Source organism: Salvelinus sp. IW2-2015, unplaced genomic scaffold (genome assembly GCF_002910315.2).
Source record: "Salvelinus sp. IW2-2015 unplaced genomic scaffold, ASM291031v2 Un_scaffold1502, whole genome shotgun sequence".
Taxonomy (NCBI): Eukaryota; Metazoa; Chordata; class Actinopteri; order Salmoniformes; family Salmonidae; genus Salvelinus; species Salvelinus sp. IW2-2015.
Window position 1 is genome coordinate 200,314 of NW_019942950.1, and position 23,504 is coordinate 223,817.

Below are 23,504 nucleotides of genomic sequence, written 5' to 3' on the forward strand. Positions count from 1 at the left end.
TCCAAAATTGTACATATTGCAGCTTTAAGTGTTCAAGTGTGTGTTCGTGTGCATGTGTCTTTGCGTTAATCAACAGAGAGACCCATAATTAAGCTGTATTCCTGAAACGTAAATCCCTCCTTACATCAATTATACATCCATGTCGTAACACTTGTGTGCGTGCGTGCATTTCTGCCTCCAGACAACACAATCTTATCTGATAAACGGAGACAATGCTTCTGCAGCTGTGTGTGTTACTGCATACTTGGAGCTAGGAACACAAGCATTTCGCTATACCCGCAATAACATCTGTTAAATATGTGTATGTGTCCAATAAATGTTGATTTGAAGCACGTGTGTGGGGATGTTTCTTTGCCGTTGTTGTGACCTAGATCCAACTGTCGTCACTTCAGCCATGCTAGAGAGGAGGGAAGTATGACAGTCACCATATGGGCAAGCATTGTTTGTAGATTTTACTCATTTATCAGACGCTCTTATCCAGAGCATCTTACAGGAGCAATTAGGGTTAAGTGCTTTGCTTGAGGGCACATCGACAGATTTTGCACCTTGTCAGCTCAGGGATTCGAACCAGCAACTTTTCAGTTACTGGCCCAACGCTCTTAACCGCTAGGCTACCTGCCGTTCCACAGGTGTGATTTTCACCACAAACCCTAACTGTTACCCTAACCCTAAGCTGCTGTAAGGACAAAAAGCTTATGCACTTGCTCAATGCCCATGAGTTCTGTGAAATTAATATTGTCACTTTTGACCTTTGGATTCCCCTACTGTATTCCTACTGTAATCAGATTGATATCCTACACCTGTTGCTCACGGTTGCTTTGCCATGGTTCCGTCACGCTATGGTGGCTTAGTAAGGGAAATGATACATCGAAATGGAGCGGTGTGGAAATGGGGTTGGAGAGGGAAGGGACAGGAGGAAAGACAGGAGTGCGGTGGAGTGATAATCCAGAACAGGAAAAAATTAAGGGAGAAAGGGAGGAAGAGGATGTGGCAGAAAATAAACATGGACAGGAAAGAGGAATGAGTGGAGGGAGGAGAAGAGGTAAAAGACGGAAACATTGTGTTGGCTCCATGCTGAAGTAAGTTACTTGACATTTACTGCTCTCTGCAACTCTATCTATCCTTGTTGCTAGACAGAAGATCAGGGAGGGAAGGAGAGCATTCTTCAGCCAAATGGCCAGACACCCTACAGCAACTAGGGAGAACTTGGTTATTGAAAAGGACTTTTGATATGACATGTCATGAATCATGATTACTAAGGCAGTACAGAGCACAGGAGGTTGGTGGTATCTTAATTGGGGAGGACAGACTCGTGGTAATGGCTGGAGTAGAATCAGTGGAATGGTATCAAATACATCAAACACATGGTTTGATGTCATTCCATTCTGTAATTCTGTTCATCCGAAGAGGAGGAGCAGGGATTCGACCAAAACGCAGCGTTGTAACTTTACATGATTTATTTAAACAAGACAAAAAACGAACTATACTTGATACTAAACAAAATAACAAAACGAATGTAGACCCTGACCTGAACGTAAGACTTATGTAACGAAGAACCACGAACAGGAAAAACAGACTACACAAAAAGAACGAACATACAAACAAACCGAGACAGTCCCGTGTGGCGCGACAAACACAGACACAGGAGACAACCACCCACAACAATCAATGTGAAAACACCTACCTTAATATGGCTCTCAATCAGAGGAAAGGAAAACCACCTGCCTCTAATTGAGAACCATATCAGGTCACCCTTTCCAACATAGAAACACATAACATAGACTGCCCACCCAAACTCACGCCCTGACCGCTAACACATACAAAATAACAGAAAACGGTCAGGAACGTGACATAACCCCCCCTCAAGGTGCGTACTCCGAACGCACCACCAAAAGTCTAGGGGAGGGTCTGGGTGGGCGTCTGACCACAGTGGTGGCTCAGGCTCTGGGCGAGGTCCCCACCCCACCATAGTCAATCCCAGCTTCCGTATTCTCCCTCTGAATGACCACCCTCCTATTCCACCCACTTTAATTTAAAGGGTACCGTCGAGATAAGGGGCAGCACCGGGATAAGGTAGCTCAGGACAGAGAGATAGGTCAGGATAGAGAGTAAACTCAGGATAGAGGGGCAACTCCGGACTGAAGGGCAGCTCCGGACAGAGAGACACTCTGGACTGAGGGGCAGTTCTGGATTACTGGCAGCTCCGGGCTGGCTGACGGCTCTGGACGCTCGGCTAGCTGACGGCTCTGGACGCTCATGCTATGCTGACGGCTCTGGACGCTCATGGCTAGCTGACGGCTCTGGACGCTCATGGCTGGCTGACGGCTCTGGACGCTCATGGCTGGCTGACGGCTCTGGACGCTCATGGCTCGCTGACGGCTCTGGCAGATCCTGTCTGGTTGGTGGCTCTGGCAGATCCTGACTGACGAATGGCTCTAGCGGCTCCTGACTGACTAACGGCTCTGACGGCTCGGGACAGACGGGCGGCTCTAATGGCTCGGGACAGACGGATGGCTCAGACGGCACTGGGCAGACGGATGGCTTCAGATGGCGCTGGGGAGACGGATGGCTCAGATGCGCTGGGGGACTGATGGCTCAGATGGCGCTGGGGAGACGGATTGGCTCAGATGGCGCTGGGTGGAGACGGATGGCTCTGGCCGGATGAGGCGCACTGTAGGCCTGGTGCATGGTGCCAGAACTGGAGGCACCGGGCTAAGGACACGCACCTTCAGGCTAGTGCGGGGAGCAGGGACAGGGCACACTGGACTCTCAAAACGTACTATGGACCTGGTGCGTGGTACCGGCACTGGTGGCACCGGGCTGAGGGCACGCACATCAGGACGAGTACGGGGAGAAGGAACAGTGTGTACAGGGCTCTGGAGACGCACAGGTGGCTTAGTGCGTGGTGCCGGAACTGGAGGCACTGGGCTGGAGACACGCACCATAGGGAGAGTGCGTGGAGGAGGAACAGGGCTCTGGAAACGCACTGGAAGCCTGGTGCGTGGTGTAGGCACTGGTGGTACTGGGCTGGGGCGGGGAGGTGGCGSCGGAAATACCGGACCGTGCAGGCGTACTGGCTCCCTTGAGCACCGAGCCTGCCCAACCTTACCTGGTTGAATGCTCCCCGTCGCCCGCCCAGTGCGGGGAGGTGGAATAACCCGCACCAGGCTATGTAGGCGAACCGGGGACACCGACACCGCGTAAGGCTGGTGCCATGTAAGCCGGCCCAAGGAGACGTACTGGAGGCCATATATGTAGAGCCGGCTTCATGGCACTTGGCTCAATGCCCAATCTAGCCCTACCAGTGCAGGGAGGTGGAATAACCCGCACCGGGCTATGAACACGTACAGGAGACACCGTGCGCTCTACTGCGTAACATGGTGTCTGCCCGTACTCCCGCTCTCCACGGTTAGCCTGGGAAGTGGGCGCAGGTCTCCTACCTGCCCTCGGCCCACTACCTCTTAGCCCCCCCCTCCCAAGAAATGTTTGGGGTTTCTTCACAGGCTTCCGTGCTAGCCGCGTACCTTCATATCTCCGCTCCTGGGCTGTGGCTGCCTCCTTCTCCTCCCCAGAGCGGCGATTCACTCCCACCTTAGCCCATGGTCCTTTTCCTTCTATGATTTCCTCCCAACTCCAGAAATCCTGCAATCCTTGTTTCGTGGACCACTGTTCGTGGTCCCGCTGCTTGGTCCGGGTTTGGTGGGTGGTTCTGTAACGGAATTCCTCCTCCTCTTCATCCAAAGAGGAGGAGCAGGGATTCGACCAAAACGCAGCGTTGTAACTTGACATGATTTATTTAAACAAGACAAAAAACGAACTATACTTGATACTAAACAAAATAACAAAACGAATGTAGACTGACCTGAACGTAAGAACTTACATGTAACGAAGAACGCACGAACAGGAAAAACAGACTACACAAAAGAACGAACYTACAAACAAACCGAGACAGTCCCGTGTGGCGCGACAAACACAGACACAGGAGACAACCACCCACAACAATCAATGTGAAAACACCTACCTTAATATGGCTCTCAATCAGAGGAAATGAAAACCACCTGCCTCTAATTGAGAACCATATCAGGTCACCCTTTACCAACATAGAAACACATAACATAGACTGCCCACCCAAACTCACGCCCTGACCGACTAACACATACAAAATAACAGAAAACCGGTCAGGAACGTGACACATTCACTCCGTTCCGGCCATTATTATGAGCCGTCCTCCCCTCAGCAGGTACATAAATAATATATTATATGTGTACATACTTTTCTTGAATTGTTAAAGATTTTTATTAGCATGATCAAACGTACAAGTAACTGCCAAAATAACCTTTGAACAGGTTATGGTAGTAGGTGCCAGGCGCACTGGTTTGAGTGTGTCAAGAACTGCAACGCTGCTGGGTTTTTTACGCTGAACAGTTTCCCATGTGTATCAAGAATGGTCCACCAACCAAAGGACATCCAGCCAACTTGACACAACTGTGGGAAGGATTGAAGTCAACATGGGCCAGCGTCCCTGTAGAATACTTTTGACATTTTGTAGCGTACATGCCCCAACAAATTAAGGCTGTTCTGAGGAAAAAGGGGGTGCAACTCAATATTAGGAAGGTGTTCATAATGTTTTGTACACTCAGTGTATGTGCGTACAGAGACAGGAAATGGCCATTCCTTGAAAACCCCTCTTACCCATGATGCTCAGTATCTGTATGCACACCAAACACTAACCAAACAGGATTAAGTCTCAAGTGTCCTCATTCCCAAGAGATTTGGGATCTCTGCTGTGCCTCTTGATTGGAATACCTGGCTTTTCCACCCTTTCTTTCTCTCTGGAGCACCATAGACATTCCGGAAGTCTGTAGAGATTCTGTAAAATCCCAGAGGTTACTCAGATATCCGTAATAATCCTTTCTTCCCTGTGGCAACCCTGGAGTTATTAACAGATTTATCATGTACTTCCCAGTGACTGATCCTATCTGGGTAGAGGTAGACGTAAAGATCCTCGGTCACACCACTACCCCTCAGTCTCATCTACTAGATATCAGAAAGAGAGAGTTCTCTGGAGCCTCATTCCTCTTTTACATCTCTTCAGTCATTCGTCAGATGCTATTCAAAGATGGGGAATGGAGTTGCATCACCAGACAAGCTCGTTAGGCACTTTGTTACAGTTTAAAGCATTTTCTGTTAAGGCATTGTCATACTTTAAAGTTTTTCAAAACTTATTTACATAAGCTTCCAAAGAACAAGATACTTCTGCAGTGTTTTTGTGGCATTCTCCCAAATCATCCTCTGCTAATTACCCTCACTGCATCTGAGGCAAAGTAGAGCTCAGACAACAAACACACTTTCTCAGCATGATTTGGAGAAGAGAAGGTGAAGTGTATTTTAGCTCGGTCTAACTAGTGAAGGAGAATGGAGCGGGGAATGTGTGTGTGAGGGAGGAGGAGGAGTTACTTCAATAACTTTAGAAATAATCGGTGAACAACATCAGAGAGAAATTAGCTCTGGGGATTTGTATCCCAGAGTAGCAGGAACAAAACCGGGCCCCTGGAGGTCAAGGGGGAGAGGAGGGAGTCTGCCCAGCAACGGCCCACTCCTGCTGGGGTCACAGGGTTAGGGTAGGGGGGGGCACCTACCGTCCTGGAGGGTCCTCTAATGCCATTATTTCAGGCAGAGTAGACCTTGGCTGGGCTGGGGGTGAGGAGAGGGGTGGGGGGCTGAAGGTGAAAGGAGGATGTGATCCATGATGATTCTGGCCTGGGAAGTGGTCAACTTCTCACACACACACACTCACTCAGCACACAGTCACCCTCATACCTGCACAACGCGTCACCGGGGTCAAACTACCTGCCCTCCAGGACACCTACAGCTCCCGATGTCACAGGAAGGCCAAAAAGATCATCAATGACAACAACCTGAGTGATGATGGCGCCGAAGAGGAACGCTGGCGTTTTACATGCTCGTAACCAATTGTGCTATTTTGTTAGTTTTTTTGCGTTGTTTGTAACTTATTTTTTAACTTATTTTGTACATAATGTTTCTGGTACCGTCTCTTATGACCGAAAATAACTTCTAGACATCAGAACAGCTATTACTCACCACGAACTGGTAGAAGCTTATTCCTTCAACAAGTTTGACGAGAAAGATATACTGCTCTCCCGGGAACAGGCCCAGATCCCTGCCATTTGCGTGAAAAAAAGACGGAGGAAAATAGGAATGCATTTGGCAAATCTGACAATAATTATTTCGTCCTGAATCCTGCTTACAAGCAAAAACTCAAGCAGGAAGTACAAGTGACTCGCTCAATACAGAAGTGGTCAGATGACAAGGATGCTACGCTACAGGACTGTTTTGCTAGTACAGACTGGAATATGTTCCGGAATTCATCCAATGGCATTGAGGAGTATACAACCTCAGTCATCAGCTTCATCAATAAGTGCATCGACAACGTCATCCCCACAGTAACCGTACGTACATATCCCAACCAGAAGCCATGGATTACAGGCAACATCCGCATCGAGCTAAAGGCTAGAGCTGCCGCTTTCAAGGAGTAGGACACTAATTCGGATGCCTATAAGAAATCCCGCTATGCCCTCAGACGAACCATCAAACAAGCAAAGCATCAATACAGGATTAAGATTGAATCCTACTACACCTGCTCTGATGCTCGTCGGATGTGGCAGAGCTTGGAAACTATTACGGACTACAAAGGGAAACCCAGACGCAAGCTGCCCAGTGACTCGAGGCTACCAGGCGAGCTAAATGCATCTATGCTCGCTTCGAGGCAAGCAACACTGAAGCATGCACGAGAGCACCAGCTGTTCTGGATGACTGTGTGATAACGCTCTCGGTAGCCGATGTGAGCTAGACCTTTAAGCAGGTCAACATTCACAAAGCCGCGGGGCCAGATGGATTACCAGGATGTGTACTCAAAGCATGCGCCGACCAACTGGCTAGTGTCTTCACTGACATTTTCAACCTCTCCTTGACTGAATCTGTAATACCTACATGTTTCAAGCAGACCACCATAGTCCCTGTGCCCAAGGAAGCAAAGGTAACCTGCCTAAATGATTACCGCCCCGTAGCACTCACACTCACAGTAGCCAATAAAGTGCTTTGAAAGACTGGTCATGGCTCACATAAAAGGCATCCTCACGGATACCCTAGACCCACTCCAATTCGCATACCACAACCAACAGATCCACAGATGACACAATCTCAATTGCACTCCACACTGCCCTTTCCCACCTGGACAAAAGGAACACCTATGTGAGAATGCTGTTCATTGACTACAGCTTAGCATTCAACACCATAGTACCCATGAAGCTCATCACTAAGCTAAGGACCCTAGGACTAAACACCTCCCTCTGCAACGATATCCTGGACTTCCTGACGGGCCGGCCCCAGGTGGTAAGGGTAGGCAACAACACGTCTGCCACGCAGATCCTCAACACTGGGGCCCCTTAGGGGTGTGTACTTAGTCCCCTCGTGTACTCCCTGTTCACCCACGACTGAGTGGCCAAACACGACTCCAACACCATCATTAAGTTTGCTGATGACACAACATTGGTAGGCCTGATCACCGACAACGATGAGACAGCCTATAGGGAGGAGGTCAGAGAACTGGCAGTATGGTGCCAGGACAACAGCCTCTCCCTCGATGTGAGCAAGACAAAAGAGCTGACCGTGAACTACAGGAAAAGGCGGTCTGAGGTCTACTCCTTGGTGTCCACATCACCAACGATCTATCATGGTCAAAAACCCTGTCTTCTCTTGAGAGCCAGGTCTGCCTACAGCGGCCTTTCTCAATAGCAAGGCTATGCTCACTGAGTCTGTACATAGTCAAAGCTTTCATTAATAATTGGTCAGTCACAGTGGTCAGGTATTCTGCCACTGTGTACTCTCTGTTTAGGGCCAAATAGCATTCTAGTTTGCTCAGTTTTTGTGTTAATTCTTTCCAATGTGTAAATATATTTTAGTTTTCTCTTCATTGGGTTGGGTCTAATTGTGTTACTGTCTCTCTCTCTCTCTCTCTCTCTCTCTCTCTGCAGAGTGTGTTGGGTGTATGTCTGGTGTTGTCCAGGTAACATGGCTCTGGTTCAGACCCTGCCTGTGTCTGTGACTGACCACCCCAAGCCTCCCACCAGCCTCCATATCGTCACCCTCTCCCCTGTCGTCGGAGGGCCCTGTGGCCCCTTTGTCCCCGGAGCCACCATGGGCTCCGTCAGCAGCCTCATCTCTGGCCGGACCCATCAGGAGCAGCGACACTGCCGGGCTGCCAGAGAGTTCAGGTAGGGTGCTACTCATTGGTCGTAGCCCGGGTGCCAGTCTGTTCATGCCCTTGCCAGCTCTATTGGTGTCCTGGTTAAGACAAACATGGCTTGAAAATAAGTGACAAGGAGTTGGCATGGTAGCACAAACAGATCTGGCACTCAGACTATATTGGTTGTGGACAAGGTGATTTTCTAGCCTGGATGCCAGTCTTTTGCCTTGTTTCTGCTCTCTTGCCAACTCCTTATGGGATTGTCATACCAAACAAGAGCACAAACAGACCTGGGGCCAGGCTAGTGATTATTCCCTTACTATGGAAAAGAGCTACTGGAAAAGTGCTGTGTGCTGTAATTCTTATCAATCATTATTCTAAATGCTAATAATTTTTATTTCAGCACTAAGCCACGCCGTAACACCCCAACCACCAATTGTTTCAGGCTCCAGGGTGATAGCCACACCCTGCGCAGCGGGAGCTCCCTGGAACAACTACTGGTCATCAACAACCAGACCCAGCTCCAGCCCACCAAGCTCCAGCCGCCGCCACTGCCCACCAAGAAGCAGCCCCGAGCGGGTAACTCTGCTGGCGGAGCTGGGTGTGTGGCTGGAGGTGGTGGTGGTAGTGGAGGGAATGGGAACTATGGGTTTGTGAGTGAGGAGGTAGTGACTGTAGGAGACCAGAATGATAACCATGTGGTGACGGTGGGGAGTCCGTGTAGCGACTTGGAGGAGCAGAGGGATAACCGAGGTCTCAACGGGAATATCGGCGGTCCTCCGCCCAAACTCATCCCTGTGTCGGGAAAACTGGAGAAGGTGAGTTTCGGAGGGGGATTCCCAAAATGTCAAGTGGTTTCCGAGCTTGTGGTATCTGTGTATCCCTAATAAGTCCTATATTAACTATATAGTCAAGAAATGACCATCCCAACTTCCTGTTGGTAATGCCCACTATCATTAGTATACTTTTCTTTCTTTCTCAGTTGTAAGTTTGACTTGTAAAATCCTCACTAACCTCATATACAGAACATAGAGTCTAGCTAGCTAATAAGACTTCTATATAATGGTGAACGTTTCAGTACCTCACTATTAACCAACTACTCCCAGCTAATAAGCAGCACCGGTGGTGAGGTGCTACTATGCGACATGTTTTACCTTAGATCCTCTCTGCTGTCTGATTGGCTATTCATTTCTATTTATAGAGCGGGAACCATAATCACATATTTTAACAGTCAGTCACCTCGCGTCTTATAATCAATGTCAGAGCTATCTTATATTCTCTGACGCACTCAATGAGGGCTGAGGGAAACCATGAAGAAAACCGCTTACCAAACCTGTGTAGAGAGCTGTCATTCTCTGTCGCTCTCTCTCCTCCTTCTCTTGATCCGTCCCTACCTCTCTCTCTCCTCCTTCTCTTGATCCATCCCTACCTCTCGCTCTCCGCCCCCCCCCTCTCTCTCTCTCCTCTTCTCTTGATCCGTCCTACCTCTCGCTCTCCTACTCTCGCTCTCCGTCCTTCATCTTTCTCTGTCTCTCTCTCTCCTCCTTCTCTTGATCCGTCCCTACCTCTCGCTCTCCGTCCTCTCATCTTTCTCTTCCTCTCCCCACCCTCTCCGCCCCCCGTCTCTTTTTCTCCCACCCCCTCTCTTATGTCGTGACATACTCAAATCATTAAAAAGCTGCGTACTGGAAACCTGTGACTATTAATGAAGCCAATCAGAGCTTTCAGAATGACCTTCCGTCCTATCAGTGTGCCTGTCTTCAATGGGAGGAGACCAGGATTTCTAATTAACACTGCTGGATAAATCACCAACGTCAGTTTCTTTTATATTTCTTCCCTTTATTTAACAAGGAAATGCCAGTAAAGTGTTGGTGGAGCTATGATACTACAGGATTGAGAGGGTCTTGTCTAGATTCAATGATTTTGATATCAGGCAATAAGGAAAATCATGAACATGATAATAATTCATTATTTATCGTTAAAAACAACAATGTTAAGATGTATTAAAGTGAGTTTTCTGGAAATGCACTTGATACGAACAACAGGAACCATTAACAAATACTTCTTCCATTAACAAATACTGTCTTCATTAACAAATATTCTTCATTAACAAATAGTTTCATTACAATACTGTTTTCATTACCAAATACTGTCTTCATTAACAAATAATGTCTTCATTAACAATACTGTCTTCATTAACAAATACTGTCTTCATAACAAATACTGTCTTCATTAAACAAATAATGTCTTCATTAACAAATAATGTCTTCATTAACTAGTACTGTTTCATTAACCAATAATGTCTTAACATAATCATTAACAAATACTGTCTTCATAACAAATTCTGTCGTCATTAACAAATAATGTCTCATTAACTAATACTGCTTCATTAACAATACTGTCTTCATTACAAAAATGTCTTCATAAAAATACTGTCTTCATTAACAATTCTTTTCATTAACAAATAACTGTCTTCATTAACAAATACTGTCTTCATTAACAAATTACTGTCTTCGATTAACAAATTAATGTCTTCATTAACTATACTGTCTTCATTAAACAAATACTGTCTTCATTAACAAATACTGTCTTCATTAACAAATACTGTCTTCATTAAGCAAATAATGTCTTCATTAACAATTTACTGTCTTCATTAACAAATAATGTCTTCATTAACAAATACTGTCTTTCATTAACAAAATAATGTCTTCATTAACAAATACTGTCTTCATTAACAAATACTGTCTTCATTAACAAATACTGTCTTCTTAACAAATACTGTCTCATTAACAAATACTGTCTTCAATAACAAATAATTCTTCATTAACTAATACTGTCTTCATTAACAAATACTGTTTCATTAAAACAAATATTTTCTTAACAAATACTGTCTTCATTAACAAATAATGTCTTCATTAACAAATACTGTCTTCATTAACAATAATTCTTCATTAACAAATAATGTCTTCATTAACTAATACTGTCTTCATTAACAAATACTGTCTTCATTAACAAATTACTGTCTCATTAACAAATACTGTCTTCATTAACAAATAATGTCTTCATTAACAAAATACTGTTCATTAACAATGTCTTCATTAACAAATATGTCTTCATTAACTAATACTGTCTTCATTAAACAAATACTGTCTTCATTAACAAAAATGTCTTCATTAACTAATACTGTCTTCATTAACAAATACTGTCTTCATTAACAAATTACTGTCTTCATTAAACAAATTGTCTTCATAACAATACTGTCTTCATTAACAAATACTGTCTTCATTAAACAATACTGTCTTCATTAACAAATAATGTCTTTCATTAACTATACTGTCTTCATTAACAAAATACTGTCTTCATTAACAAATCACTGTCTTCATTAACAAATACTGTCTTCATTAACAAATATGTCTTCATAACAAATACTGTCTTCATTAACAAATAATGTCTTCATAAACTAATACTGTCTTCATTAACAAAACTGTTCTTCATTAACAAATATGTCTTCATTAAAAAAATAATGTCTCATTAACAAATACTGTCTTCGATTAACAAATACTGTCTTCATTAAACAAATACTGTCTTCATTAACAAATTACTGTCTTCATTAACAAAATAATGTCTCATAACTAACTGTCTTCATTAACAAAATACTGTCTTCATTAACAATTACTGTCTTCATTAACAGAATACTGTCTCATTAACAAATTAATGTCTTCATTAACAAAATAATGTTCTTTCATTAACAAATATGTCTTCATTAACAAATAATGTCTTCATTAACAAGAATACTGTCTTCATTAACAAATTAATGTCTTCATTAACAAATACTGTCTTCATTAACAATTACTGTCTTCATTAACAAATACTGTCTTCATTAACAAATACTGTCTTCATTAACAAATACTGTCTTCATTTAACAAATACTGTCTCATTACATCAATGTTCTCATTAATATACTGTCTTCATTAACAAATACTGTCTTTCATTAACAAATGCTGTCTTCATTAACAAATACTGTCTTCATTAACAAATACTGTCTTCATTAACAAATACTGTCTTCATTAACAAAAATACTGTCTTCATTAACAAATACTGTCTTCATTAAACAAATACTGTCTTCATTTTAAAAAATACTGTCTTCATTAACAAAATACTGTCTTCATTAACAATACTGTCTTCATTAACAAATAACTGTCTTCATTAACAAATACTGTCTTCATTAACAAAACTGTCTCATTTAACAAATAATGTATTTCACTTAACTAATACTGTCTTCATTAACAAATACTGTCTTCATTAACAAATACTGTCTTCATTAACAAATACTGTCTTCATTAACAAATAATGTCTTCATTAACAAATACTGTCTTCATTAACAAATAATGTCTTCATTAACAAATACTATCTTCCATTAACACAAATACTATCTTCATTAACAAATAGTGTTTCATTAACAAATACTGTCTCCCATTAACAAATACTGTCTTCATTAACAAATACTGTCTTCCATTGCAGAACATGGAGAAGATTCTGATCCGTCCCACCGCGTTCAAACCGGTGGTCCCGAAGAACCGCCACTCAGTGCAGTACCTCTCCCCGAGACCAGGGGGCAACCTCTCTGAGAGCCAAGGCACCCTCAACCTCCTCCTGCCCCTGTCTATCAACGGGAATAACGGAAATACAGTGGTCAATAACGTGAATACCGTGTTCAATAATGTGGTCAATGGCACGGGGAGCTACGGGAACGTTGTACCTCTGGTCGGCTCGTCCTCTTCCTCAGATAGCAAGAGGAACTCATACAGCGGAGGACGCAACGCTCGCAGCAGCCATTCCTGCTCCATGTCAGACTCTGGCCGTAACTCCCTGTCCAGCCTGCCCACCCACAGCAGCCTGGCCAATAGCGAGGCCTCCGGGTCGGGTTCAGGGTCTGTGGGGTCCGGGGTGGGCCCGGAGCCTGGGAGAACCACCACCACAAACGGAGGGTCGGGGATCAACGGAGGTCACGCCCACTCTACCTCCCACGGTCACTCAAACTCGGACAGCGGGCGGTCGTCGTCCAGTAAGAGCACAGGGTCGCTGAGTGGGCGAGGCCAGCCCCTGTCGGACAGCGGGTCGTGTGGGCGCTCGCCCCCGACCTTGGAGGGTTACGAGGGGGTGGTTAGGGAGCTGSAGGAGAAGTTGAGGGAGAGAGACCTGGAGCTGCAGCAACTCAGAYAGAACCTGGACGAGAACGAGGCCGCCATCTGTCAGGTGAGAGGGGATTTAAGCAGGCCTAAACTGTTTCCTCGAGGAGCAATATGATTAAAATGTTTGTTTCTGTKATTTCTGCTGGTTCTATTACTAAGCTCAATTATTCCATATATACTGAACGAAAATATAAATGAAACATGCTACAATTTCAATGATACAGTTGATATTTAAATAAATAAATTACGCCCTAATCTATGGATTTCACATGACTGGGCAGGGGCGCAGCCAGGGATTGGCCTGGGAAGGCCTAGGCCCACCCARTTGGGAGCCAGGCCCAGCCAATCAGAATTAGTTTTTCCCACAAAAGGGCTTTATTACAGACAGAAATACTCCTCAGTTTCATTAGCTGTCTGGGTGGCTGGTTTCAGACGATCCCGCAGGTGAAGAAGCCGTATGTGGAGGTCCTGGGCTGGCGTGGTTAAACATGGTCTGCGGTTGTGAGGCCTGTTGTGAGGCCCGTACTGCCAAATTCACTAAAACGATGTGGGAGGTGGCTTATGAACATTAGATTGTCTGGCAACAGCTCTGGTGGACATTCCTGCAGTCAGCATGCCAATTGCACGCTCCCTCAAAACTTGAGACATCTGTGGCATTGTGTTGTGTGACAAAACTGCATATTTTGAGTGTTTTTTTTTTGTCCCCAGCACAAGGAGCACCTGTGTAATGATCATGTTATTTAATCAGCTTCTTGATATGCCACACCTGTCAGGTGGATGGATTAACTTGGCAAAGGAGAAATGCTCACTAACAGGGATGTAAACAAATGTGTGCACATAATTTGTGAAAGAATAAGCTTTTTGTGCGTATGGAAAATGTCTGGGATCTTTTATTTCAGCTCATGAAACATGGCAACAACACATTACATGTTACATTTATATTTTTGTTCAGTGTATACTTTTGAGCCATACTAGTGCTGGTTCACAGTTTGACCTCTGGATGTGGTAACTGTATGTAACCTCTAAACTGTGACGTCTAACCCCTGACCTCCTGTCCTGTAGGTATACGAGGAGAAGCAGCTTCGCTGTGAGAGAGAGCTGGAAGAGCTGAGACAGAGCTGTTCCTCTAAGATGAAACAGGCTTCACAGAAGCCCCAGAGAGTACAACAGGCCTTACAGCTACAGGTAACAGACAGAGATACTTCAGTCAACTTAGTTTGAGAAGCAGGGCCCTTCTTTGTGTGACAGTATTGTTGCAAGTTACATAAAAAGCTATTATTATTTTTTATTACTGTATGATATGTTACTTCTGTTTCGGTAGCGTCTCTTCATTTTCGGACTGTCAAAATGTCACCCTAACACCGTACCCAAACAGGCCGCGCACGTGCACCATTGTGCGCAAATTGATTTTGTTCCCCACACCAAACGCGATCCCGACACGCAGGTTGAAATATCAAAACAAACTCTGAACCAATTATATTAATTTGGGGACAGGTTGAAAAGCATTAAAACATTTATGGTAATTTAGCTAGCTAGCTTGCTGTTGCTAGCTAATTTGTCCTGGGATATAAACGTTGAGTTGCTATCTTACCTGAAATGCACAAGGTCCTCTACTCCGAAAATTAATCCACACATAAAACGGTCAACCGAATCGTTTCTAGTCATCCCTCCTCCTTCCAGGCTTTTTCTTCTTTGGACTTTATATGGCGATTGGCATCTAACTTCCATAGTTACCACGATGACCGACCGAACTCAGTTCATCTTTCAATCACCCACGTGGGCATAACCAATGAGGAGATGGCACGTGGGTATCTGCTTCTATAAACCAATGAGGAGATGGGAGAGGCAGGACTTGCACTCCATTCAGCGTCACAAATAGAACTGACTTCTATATTAGCGCTTGGCAACGCAGACGCTCAATGGTGCACGCGAGCAGTGTGGGTGCAATAATTGAATAACATGTATGTTACAATTTATTTTGCAATGCTCGCAAACGAGACGTGAGCGGCGTGGTCAGCATGTAACTGTCTGTGTCTTTATTTCAGGTGTTCCAACTGTAGCAAGAGAAGAAGAAGCTTCAGGAGGACTTCTCCTCTCTGCTGCAGAACAGGGAAGAGCTGGAGAGGAGGTGTGCCTCTATACAGAGAGAGCAGACCCAGCTGGGACCACGCCTAGAAGAGACCAAGTGGGAGGTGGGTGGTCAACGTTAGGGTTGATTCATGTACACCATTTCAAAGTAAGTGATCTCAATATTCACAAAATATTTATTCTCCCTCATTTCCTCCTTCCTTCCCTCCCCAGGTGTGTCAGAAATCAGGTGAGATCTCCTTTGAAACAGCAACTGAAGGAGTGCCAGTCAGAGCTGAGCCAGAAGGGCGGGGAGCTGGTGTCCTGAAGTCCCAGTTGAGAGAGGTCATGTCCGATCTCCAGAACAGCCAGGCTACGACCCAGGAGGCTGGGTCGGCCCTACGAACACGCTCCCTGGAGCTGGAGGTCTGCGAGAATGAGCTCCAGCGCAGGAAGAGCGAAGCCGAGCTGCTCCGCGAGAAAGTCGGACGCTTGGAGGAAGAGTTGGCCCGCCTCCGAGATGCCCTGGCCAATCAGGAAGGAGGTTATCTTCCTGGAGGCCAGGCACCAGCCACTAAGGGCCAATGTATGAGCCTGCCCCTCTCCCAGGGGCGTGGGTGTGGGGGGTGGAAGGGAGGGCCTCAGCCCCTCTGCGTTGGGTACGAGAGGCGGAGGAGGGGAGGCTGGGTTGGGGAGGGGAGAGTGATGAGACCAAGGCTCAGAGGCAGAGTGCTGAAGCTGTGCTGGGACTCAGGCAACAGGTGAGCTCCAACAACAACGATGTTTATACTRTCTTTCAGTCTCATATGAACCCCCAACCCTCACACCATTGCACTAGTTTCTGTGGTTTCTCTATTGGTGTTCAGACAGTAAAACCTGTACTGTAATACATGTTAAAACCACACACTTGAAAAAACAATGACCGACCTTGTTTCAATAATTTTTTTACCATTTTCATTGCAGAATAGTGCTTGAATAATACTTATACTGCTCTGTTGTGTATTGTTTTAACATTGTGATAGAACAACTTCATATGGATTTTGAAATMATCAAATAACTTCCARTAATCAGTTAATCAACCAATCAATCCATGTGTTGTGTGTCAGGTGGAGAGGCTGAGGGCAGAGCTGATGTACGAGAGGAGGAGCAGTGAGGAGCAGCTGGGCGGATTTGAGGAGGAGAGGAGGGTCTGGCAGCAGGAAAAGGAAAAGGTGATCCGCTACCAGAAGCAGCTGCAGCAGAACTACATCCAGATGTACAGGAGGAACAGAGATCTGGAGAGAGTGATGAGAGAGCTCAGTCTAGAGCTGGAGAACAGAGATGTAGAGGACTACGACATCCACAGCGGCAGCAACGACATCCACTTCGAGGAGATCGCCGCTACTGAGATCTAGAGGGACCATACAAGGGTGTCTTCTTGCCCCAGTGAGATTTAGAGACCAGACAGGGGCGTAGTCTAACCCCAGTGAGATTTAGAGACCAGATAGGGGCGTTGTCTAACCCCAGTGATATTTAGAGACCAGACAGGGCGTAGTCTAACCCCAGTGAGATTTAGAGACCAGACAGGGCGTAGTCTAACCCCAGTGAGATTTAGAGACCAGATAACCTGTCCGTTTGTGTTGTGCTCCAGGCGGGTATGAGCTGGTTTCAGTGGACGGATGATCTCTGCAGCGTAGTGGACCCATCCGCATGCAGTGTTCAGCAACAAGGCCAATGACCAGTGGTGTTCGTCAAGAATTTTCAAGGGAACAGCTACTTGCATCAAGAGGAATCCACATGTTCAGGCTTACACAAGTACGACACACAGTATTTTCTATTGACCTTATAGTTAACTTAGGCAAGTCAGTTACAATGACGGCCTACACCGGCCAAACCCGGAAGACGCTAGGCCAATTGTGCGCCGTTCCTATGGGATCCCAATCACAAACGATATGTGATGCATTCTGGATTCGAACCAGAGACTGTAGTGACGGCTCTCTTGCAGAGAGTAGTGCCTGATAGACCGCTGCGCCACTCGGGGAGCCCAGTACTACTTGGCCTGTCTACAAGGATGCTCTGAGGTGCAGTTCCACCCATCCACTGGAAATGATCTGAAATGGTGTCAAACCAGAACACATGTCGACTTAAAGAGGGAGGAGGCGCTCGCTCCAGCTAGGCTGCAAGGGAAGGGAATGGCTTCTATCTCAGAGGAGAGCCAGCATGGGTACCTCAGACACTGACCAATAAGCTTGCTTTCTCCTCTAGGGCAAAAAGGATAATGGTTGTTTCCATAGGCAAACAGAAAATACGCCAAAATTAAAATGTTTTTACATTTTGTTGTAACTTGTAAGTCGACATGTGGACTACTGCTTGCTTTTTGTGTATACAATAATGTGATAAATACTATTTATCAAAGATGACTTGATATATGTATCCGTTTCTCTTATATGAAATTTTTTGGAGGAAAACACCCATAGAATAAAAAGGTTAATTCTAAGCATGCTCAGAAGTCAGCAGCTAGCTATCCATCATTAGTATATTGGATCATCAATGGATGGGAACTTTATTTTTTGATAAGCAGAAACAAAAAAACATCGGCACACGTAAACCACACGGCACGTTCCAGGGAGCATTCTCAAGTCCGTAGGGGTCCTCCAGAGAGCGATGACTGTATCCAGCGTTATGAGATTATAGTCCAGATTTAAGCCTCTGATATTATGGTCCCAAAAGTCATTGTGGAGTTTAAGTCAGATGTCTAGTACATTGGTACAAAATTCAGCTCTTTTAAAGTAGTGTTTTCTGGCCTGTTTAAAACTGTTTCTGGCCACAGAGCCATGTTTCTGGATCAGGTTGTGGACTGAGCCTGTGAAGACGTTAGGAGTTGGGAGAACCTAAATGTTAAATGCAGGATATTGAGAGGACCAGTTTGGCATGGCTTAAAACTAGGATGGGGTGAGAGAAGTAGGAAGACGGGTAGGGCTGGGTGAGAGAAGTTGGGGGTAGAGGTCTACAATTTTTGTTTTCTGGTGCCTTTGACAGCTCTTTGGTCTTTGGCCAATAGGTGGAGTGTTGGAAGTGTGACTGTTTCGAGGTTGTGGACAGGTGTCTTTTTATACTTGATAGACAAGTTCAAAAACAGGTTGCCATTAATACAGTAACGAGTGGAGGACAGAGGAGAGCCTCTTAAAGAAGAAGTTTAAGGTCTTGTGAGAGCCAGAAATCTTGCTTGTTTGTAGGTGGACCATATACTTATTTTCCACCATAATTTGCAAATAAATTCATTAAAACCTACAATGTGATTTTCTGGATTTTTTTTCATTTATGATCTGTCATAGTTGAAGTGTACCTATGATGAAAATTACAGCCTCTCTCATCTTTTTAAGTGGAGAACATGCACAAATTTGGTGCTGACTAAATACTTTTTTGCCCCACTGTATATATATAACACACACACACACACACATATATATACACACACATATATATATGTATGTGTACCAATGCACTACAGGGAATTCCAACAACCATGGGACATTGTGTATCTTTTAATAAAAAGTCATTTGTCGAAGAAATTTACAGCATGAAATATACATGAATGACTACAAACACCACAGATTAATAAACAAAACACTAAATACACAAATATATAATTGTATATATTTATGCACACTAAGGAAGAAAAACAAACAAGACTAATAAACAAACGCGTTGCTTTGGTTCTAGGAGCAGTGGCTACATTGAAATATATATTTTTGTCTGCGTAAAGGACTAGAATGTCGTTCGTTGTCAGACATTTACACAGCAATGGTTATTATGGGATACTGAAAAACAGTGAGAGATGTGAAAAGGGTTCACTACACCTGTGCTACTTTTCCACTTGTGTTAAAATCATGCTAACAGAGGATATTGATGGAGGTATCTGTTTCTATGTGATGAAACACACATGAAATATTATTTGGATTAAATGCTTTGTGTTAACACATGTAGTCTGAAGCTGCCAACACAACAAATATGAAGATATGTGACATGAATGATGATGATGACAGCAAATGAAAGATCATCGCATTGAACAATGATGACCATTAATATGCTGACCAATGTAAACCTTGGTAAAAGCTGGATATTTCCCAAATTTTTTGTATATACACTGAACAAAAAATATAAATGGAACATGTAAAGTGTTGGTCCCCCCCAAAAAATCACACATTTTCCATATGCACAAAAAGCTTATTTCTCTCAAATTTGTTTACATCCCTGTTAGTGAGCATTTCTCCTTTGCTAAAATAATCCAACCACTTTACAGGTATGGCATAAAAAGAGCTGATTAAACATGATTATTACACAGGTGCACCTTGTGCTGGGGACAATAAAAGGCCACTTTAAAATTGTGCCAGTTTTGTCACACAACACATGCCACAGATGTGTCAGGTTTTGAGGGAGCGTGCAATTGGCAGCTGACTGCAGGAATGTCCACCAGAGCTGTTGCCAGATAATTAAATGTTCTATTTGTCTACCATAATCCACCTCCCACGTTGTTTAGAGAATTTTGCAGTACGTCCAACCGGTCTCAGAACCGCAGACCATGTGTAACCACGCCAGCCCAGGACCTCCACATCTGGCTTCTTCACTGTGAGATTGTCTGGGGGTATTTATGTCATTAATAAAGCTCTTTTTGGGGGAAAAAATTTCTGGGTCTGGGTCCCCAGTGGGTGGGCCTATGCCCTCCAAGGCCCACCCATGGCTGCACTGTTGCCCAGTCATGTGAAAACCATAGATTATGGCCTAATTTATTTATTTCAATTGACTGATTTCCTTATATGAACGGTAACTCAGTAAAATCTTTGAAATTGTTGCATGTTGCGTTTATATTACAAAGTTGAATCAAAATGCAGCTTGGTCAACAAAAAATATTGAGTTTGTAAAATATGATGTAAAAAATGATTTTTAATGCATGCAATAGATCACTCCACTCTTTCTAGACCTTTTCCAATTCTTATTGATCATCTCATTGGGATATGTGTGGTGCTGCAAAGGATATATACAAATCTTTATTATACTTTGTATATTAAACCCACAATGGTACCGGTGTTACCACAAAATATCTTCAGGCGCTATATAAAAAATATACACATCATCATCATAGATCATATTGATTTTTATTTATCTGTTAAGAATCTTTTTTTATATACTTTGTTTTACTCTGTAATACAAAAGATCACACCTCTAGTTGAATCCATTCTTATGAGAAAGCACAACTGAAGACCACCTATTAATTCATGGTTCCCAGCATAGACATAGAATTACATTATAGTAAGTTTATTTCTATGGTTCCCAGTGGCTGCCAATATGTTGACCAGAGATTTCAGTCCCATCCCCTTGGAGCTCCCAAGGCAATAACATAACCAGTGTAACAGTTCCATAATGACCGGGGTGTCATGCCTTAGGCTAATCTATCATGCAATGTCCAGCACAAACCCCTACATTATCTGGACCGACTCTGACAGACAGGGAAAGACATGCAATCATGCCACCACATTATCTACATGTCAGTGAGGGAGTCTCACAGTCATGGACAGGAAGACTAGGAAGTTATTTTGGTTTTTTTGAGTGAGGAGGGAGAGGGGGGGGTCTAGTAATACTCGGAAGAGTATTCACAGTCCAGAGTGTGTGACAGTGAGAGAGGACAAGGGAGGGAGGTCTACAGTACAGTTTGGCATTGATGTTTTGTTGCTTTCACTGTGATACCATCAGGGAAAGTGCCACCAAAGGCTTCCTGATCCACGACCCCTAACCTCACGGATCAAGAAGGCTCCATAACAGTCCCAGCAGCCGATGCAGCATCAATATCTTTGACGGGCAGCTTTAGTTTTAACCAATAAATGTTTGTTTCTTCCTTTGATATGAAAATCTGTGCTAGTTAACAGGAAAGAGAGAGAGATTTGTTTCTTCCTTTGATATGAGAGCGAGATCTCCCAAGCTGCACTCCCTCTTATTGCTACATGCTTCTATCTCTTCTGTGTCCATACAAAGAGGTCAACTACATGAGAAAGACAGAACAGTCACGTCCAGAACTGAAAAAGAGCATTATGAGTTTTTGTGCACAATGATCCCAGGTATTCTCTTGGTGTAGCCTAGTTTGTGTCTTAGCCGGTGTTGATAACTGAATGGTTGACACCTACTATGTGCAAAGAGTCCTTATACATTCCATTAAAATACTCCAGTGTTTCTGTAACTCAGAAAAGACCAGGCTGTAGCTTAAAATTGCTACGTCTAGATCAGTTGATGATCCATTGAATAGTGTATATGTAACATGAGAAACACATTGTAAAAGTGGGACTTTTGCTCTGAGTCCTGTGGACAAACGTAAACACAGTCGAGGGGTGATGTCATCTTTATTGTGATGTCATCATTATGTGCTGGTCGTCAGATAGTACCCCTGTGTGCTATATACAGATATGATTTCACTTGATCTGAGATCTGTGCCCTTTTTCTGCGACTCCATTGCTTTCAATACCCTGATTTGAGCAAGGTTTGAGTGATGCCTGCTTGTTTCTCAAGTCAAAAGTCATAGTATACGTCCCATAGAGTGCTGGTACTATAGCTGGGAAATCAAACCCATGTGAGAAGGCAATGAGGATGTGTTGGTCTGAGGGTTAATCTCAATCTGGAAAGGAAGCCACTTTAAACTGTTGAGATACACCCTAAACTTCTTTCAAGTCCGAATGACGAATGATGGAGTCTTTCTGACTGCAGTAGTCAGCTGTTCCTGTGAGGGCCTAGAGGAGGGTGCATCCCAGTGTCTAGTACAGTAAATCAACCCTGAGACAGAGATGCTCCCTAATGTCCATGCCAGCATACACACTTAGAAAAAAGGGTTCCAAAAGTATACTTCGGCTGTCCCAATGGGGGAACCCTTTTTGGTTTGAGGTTCTGCCTGGAACCAAAAGGGTTCTATCTGGAACCAAAACTAGTTATTCAAAGGGTTATCCTATGAGAACAGACAAAGAACCCGTTTAGGTTCTAGATAGCACATTCTTTCCCAAGAGTGTAGAGAAGTAAAGAGTGCTGGTACTGTGGTTAGGGGAGTAAGTCCAGGTACACCCTCTGTAGTCTGGATGCAAATTTAAAACGGTAACCTGTTCTCTATCCAAAATAAGTGCACTACATAGCGAATAGGGTTCCATTTTGGACGCAGACCTCTCAGTAGCAGTGATGGGGAAATCAGATCAAATCAGGGTGCTGTACTAATTGTCATGGGAGCGAGAGGACACTGGGGTTAGACTACGCCCTGTCTGGTCTCTAAATCTCACTGGACGGTTAGACAACGCCCTGTCTGGTCTCTAAATCTCACTGGGTTAGACAACGCCCTGTCTGGTCTCTAAATCTCACTGGGTTAGACTACGCCCTGCTGGTCTCTAAATCTCACTGGGGTTAGACTACGCCCTATTCTGGTCTCTAAATCTCACTGGGGTTAGACTACGCCCTGTCTGGTCTCTAAATCTCACTGGGGTTAAGACAAGCCCTGTCTGGTCTCTAAATCTCACTGGGTTAGACTACGCCCTGTCTGGTCTCTAAATCTCACTTGGGTTAGACTACGCCCTGTCTGGTCTCTAAATCTCACTGGGGTTAGACAACGCCCTGTCTGGTCTCTAAATCTCACTGGGGTTAGACTACGCCCTGTCTGGTCTCTAAATATCACTGGGGTTAGACTACGCCCTGTCTGGTCTCTAAATCTCACTGGGGTTAGACTACGCCCTATCTGGTCTCTAAATCTCACTGGGGGGTAGACTACGCCCTTCTGGTCTCTAAATCTCACTGGGTTAGACTACGCCCTGTCTGGTCTCTAAATCTCACTGGGGTTAGACTACGCCCTGTCTGGTCTCTAAATAATTCACTGGGGTTAGACAACGCCCTGTCTGGTCTCTAAATCTCACTGGGGTTAGACTACGCCCTATCTGGTCCTAAATCTCACTGGGGTTAGACTACGCCCTGTTCTTGGT

General features: G+C 44.4%; 1 protein-coding gene and 1 long non-coding RNA gene across 2 annotated transcripts in view; one reads left to right on the forward strand and one right to left on the reverse strand.

Annotated features, from left to right (window-relative positions):
• The window catches only part of LOC112071054 (leucine zipper putative tumor suppressor 2 homolog), a 53,066-nt gene extending 36,007 nt beyond the window's left edge, over window positions 1-17,059 (forward strand). Inside the window, 10 exon segments of the mRNA XM_024138506.2 lie at window positions 8,055-8,294; window positions 8,670-9,084; window positions 12,788-13,522; window positions 14,521-14,643; window positions 15,504-15,650; window positions 15,760-15,785; window positions 15,787-15,842; window positions 15,845-16,179; window positions 16,182-16,286; window positions 16,632-17,059. Of these exon segments, the coding sequence (XP_023994274.2) occupies window positions 8,092-8,294; window positions 8,670-9,084; window positions 12,788-13,522; window positions 14,521-14,643; window positions 15,504-15,650; window positions 15,760-15,785; window positions 15,787-15,842; window positions 15,845-16,179; window positions 16,182-16,286; window positions 16,632-16,919 (2,433 nt within the window). The 5' untranslated portion in view covers window positions 8,055-8,091 and the 3' untranslated portion in view covers window positions 16,920-17,059.
• A 1,975-nt stretch (window positions 17,060-19,034) lies between these two features.
• On the reverse strand, window positions 19,035-23,491 carry LOC139024440 (uncharacterized). The gene is made up of 2 exons (XR_011475755.1): window positions 23,331-23,491; window positions 19,035-23,292 (listed from the first exon to the last, which is right to left on the reverse strand). It is a non-coding gene; the product is annotated as an uncharacterized lncRNA (long non-coding RNA).
• Between the last annotated feature and the right edge of the window lie 13 nt (window positions 23,492-23,504).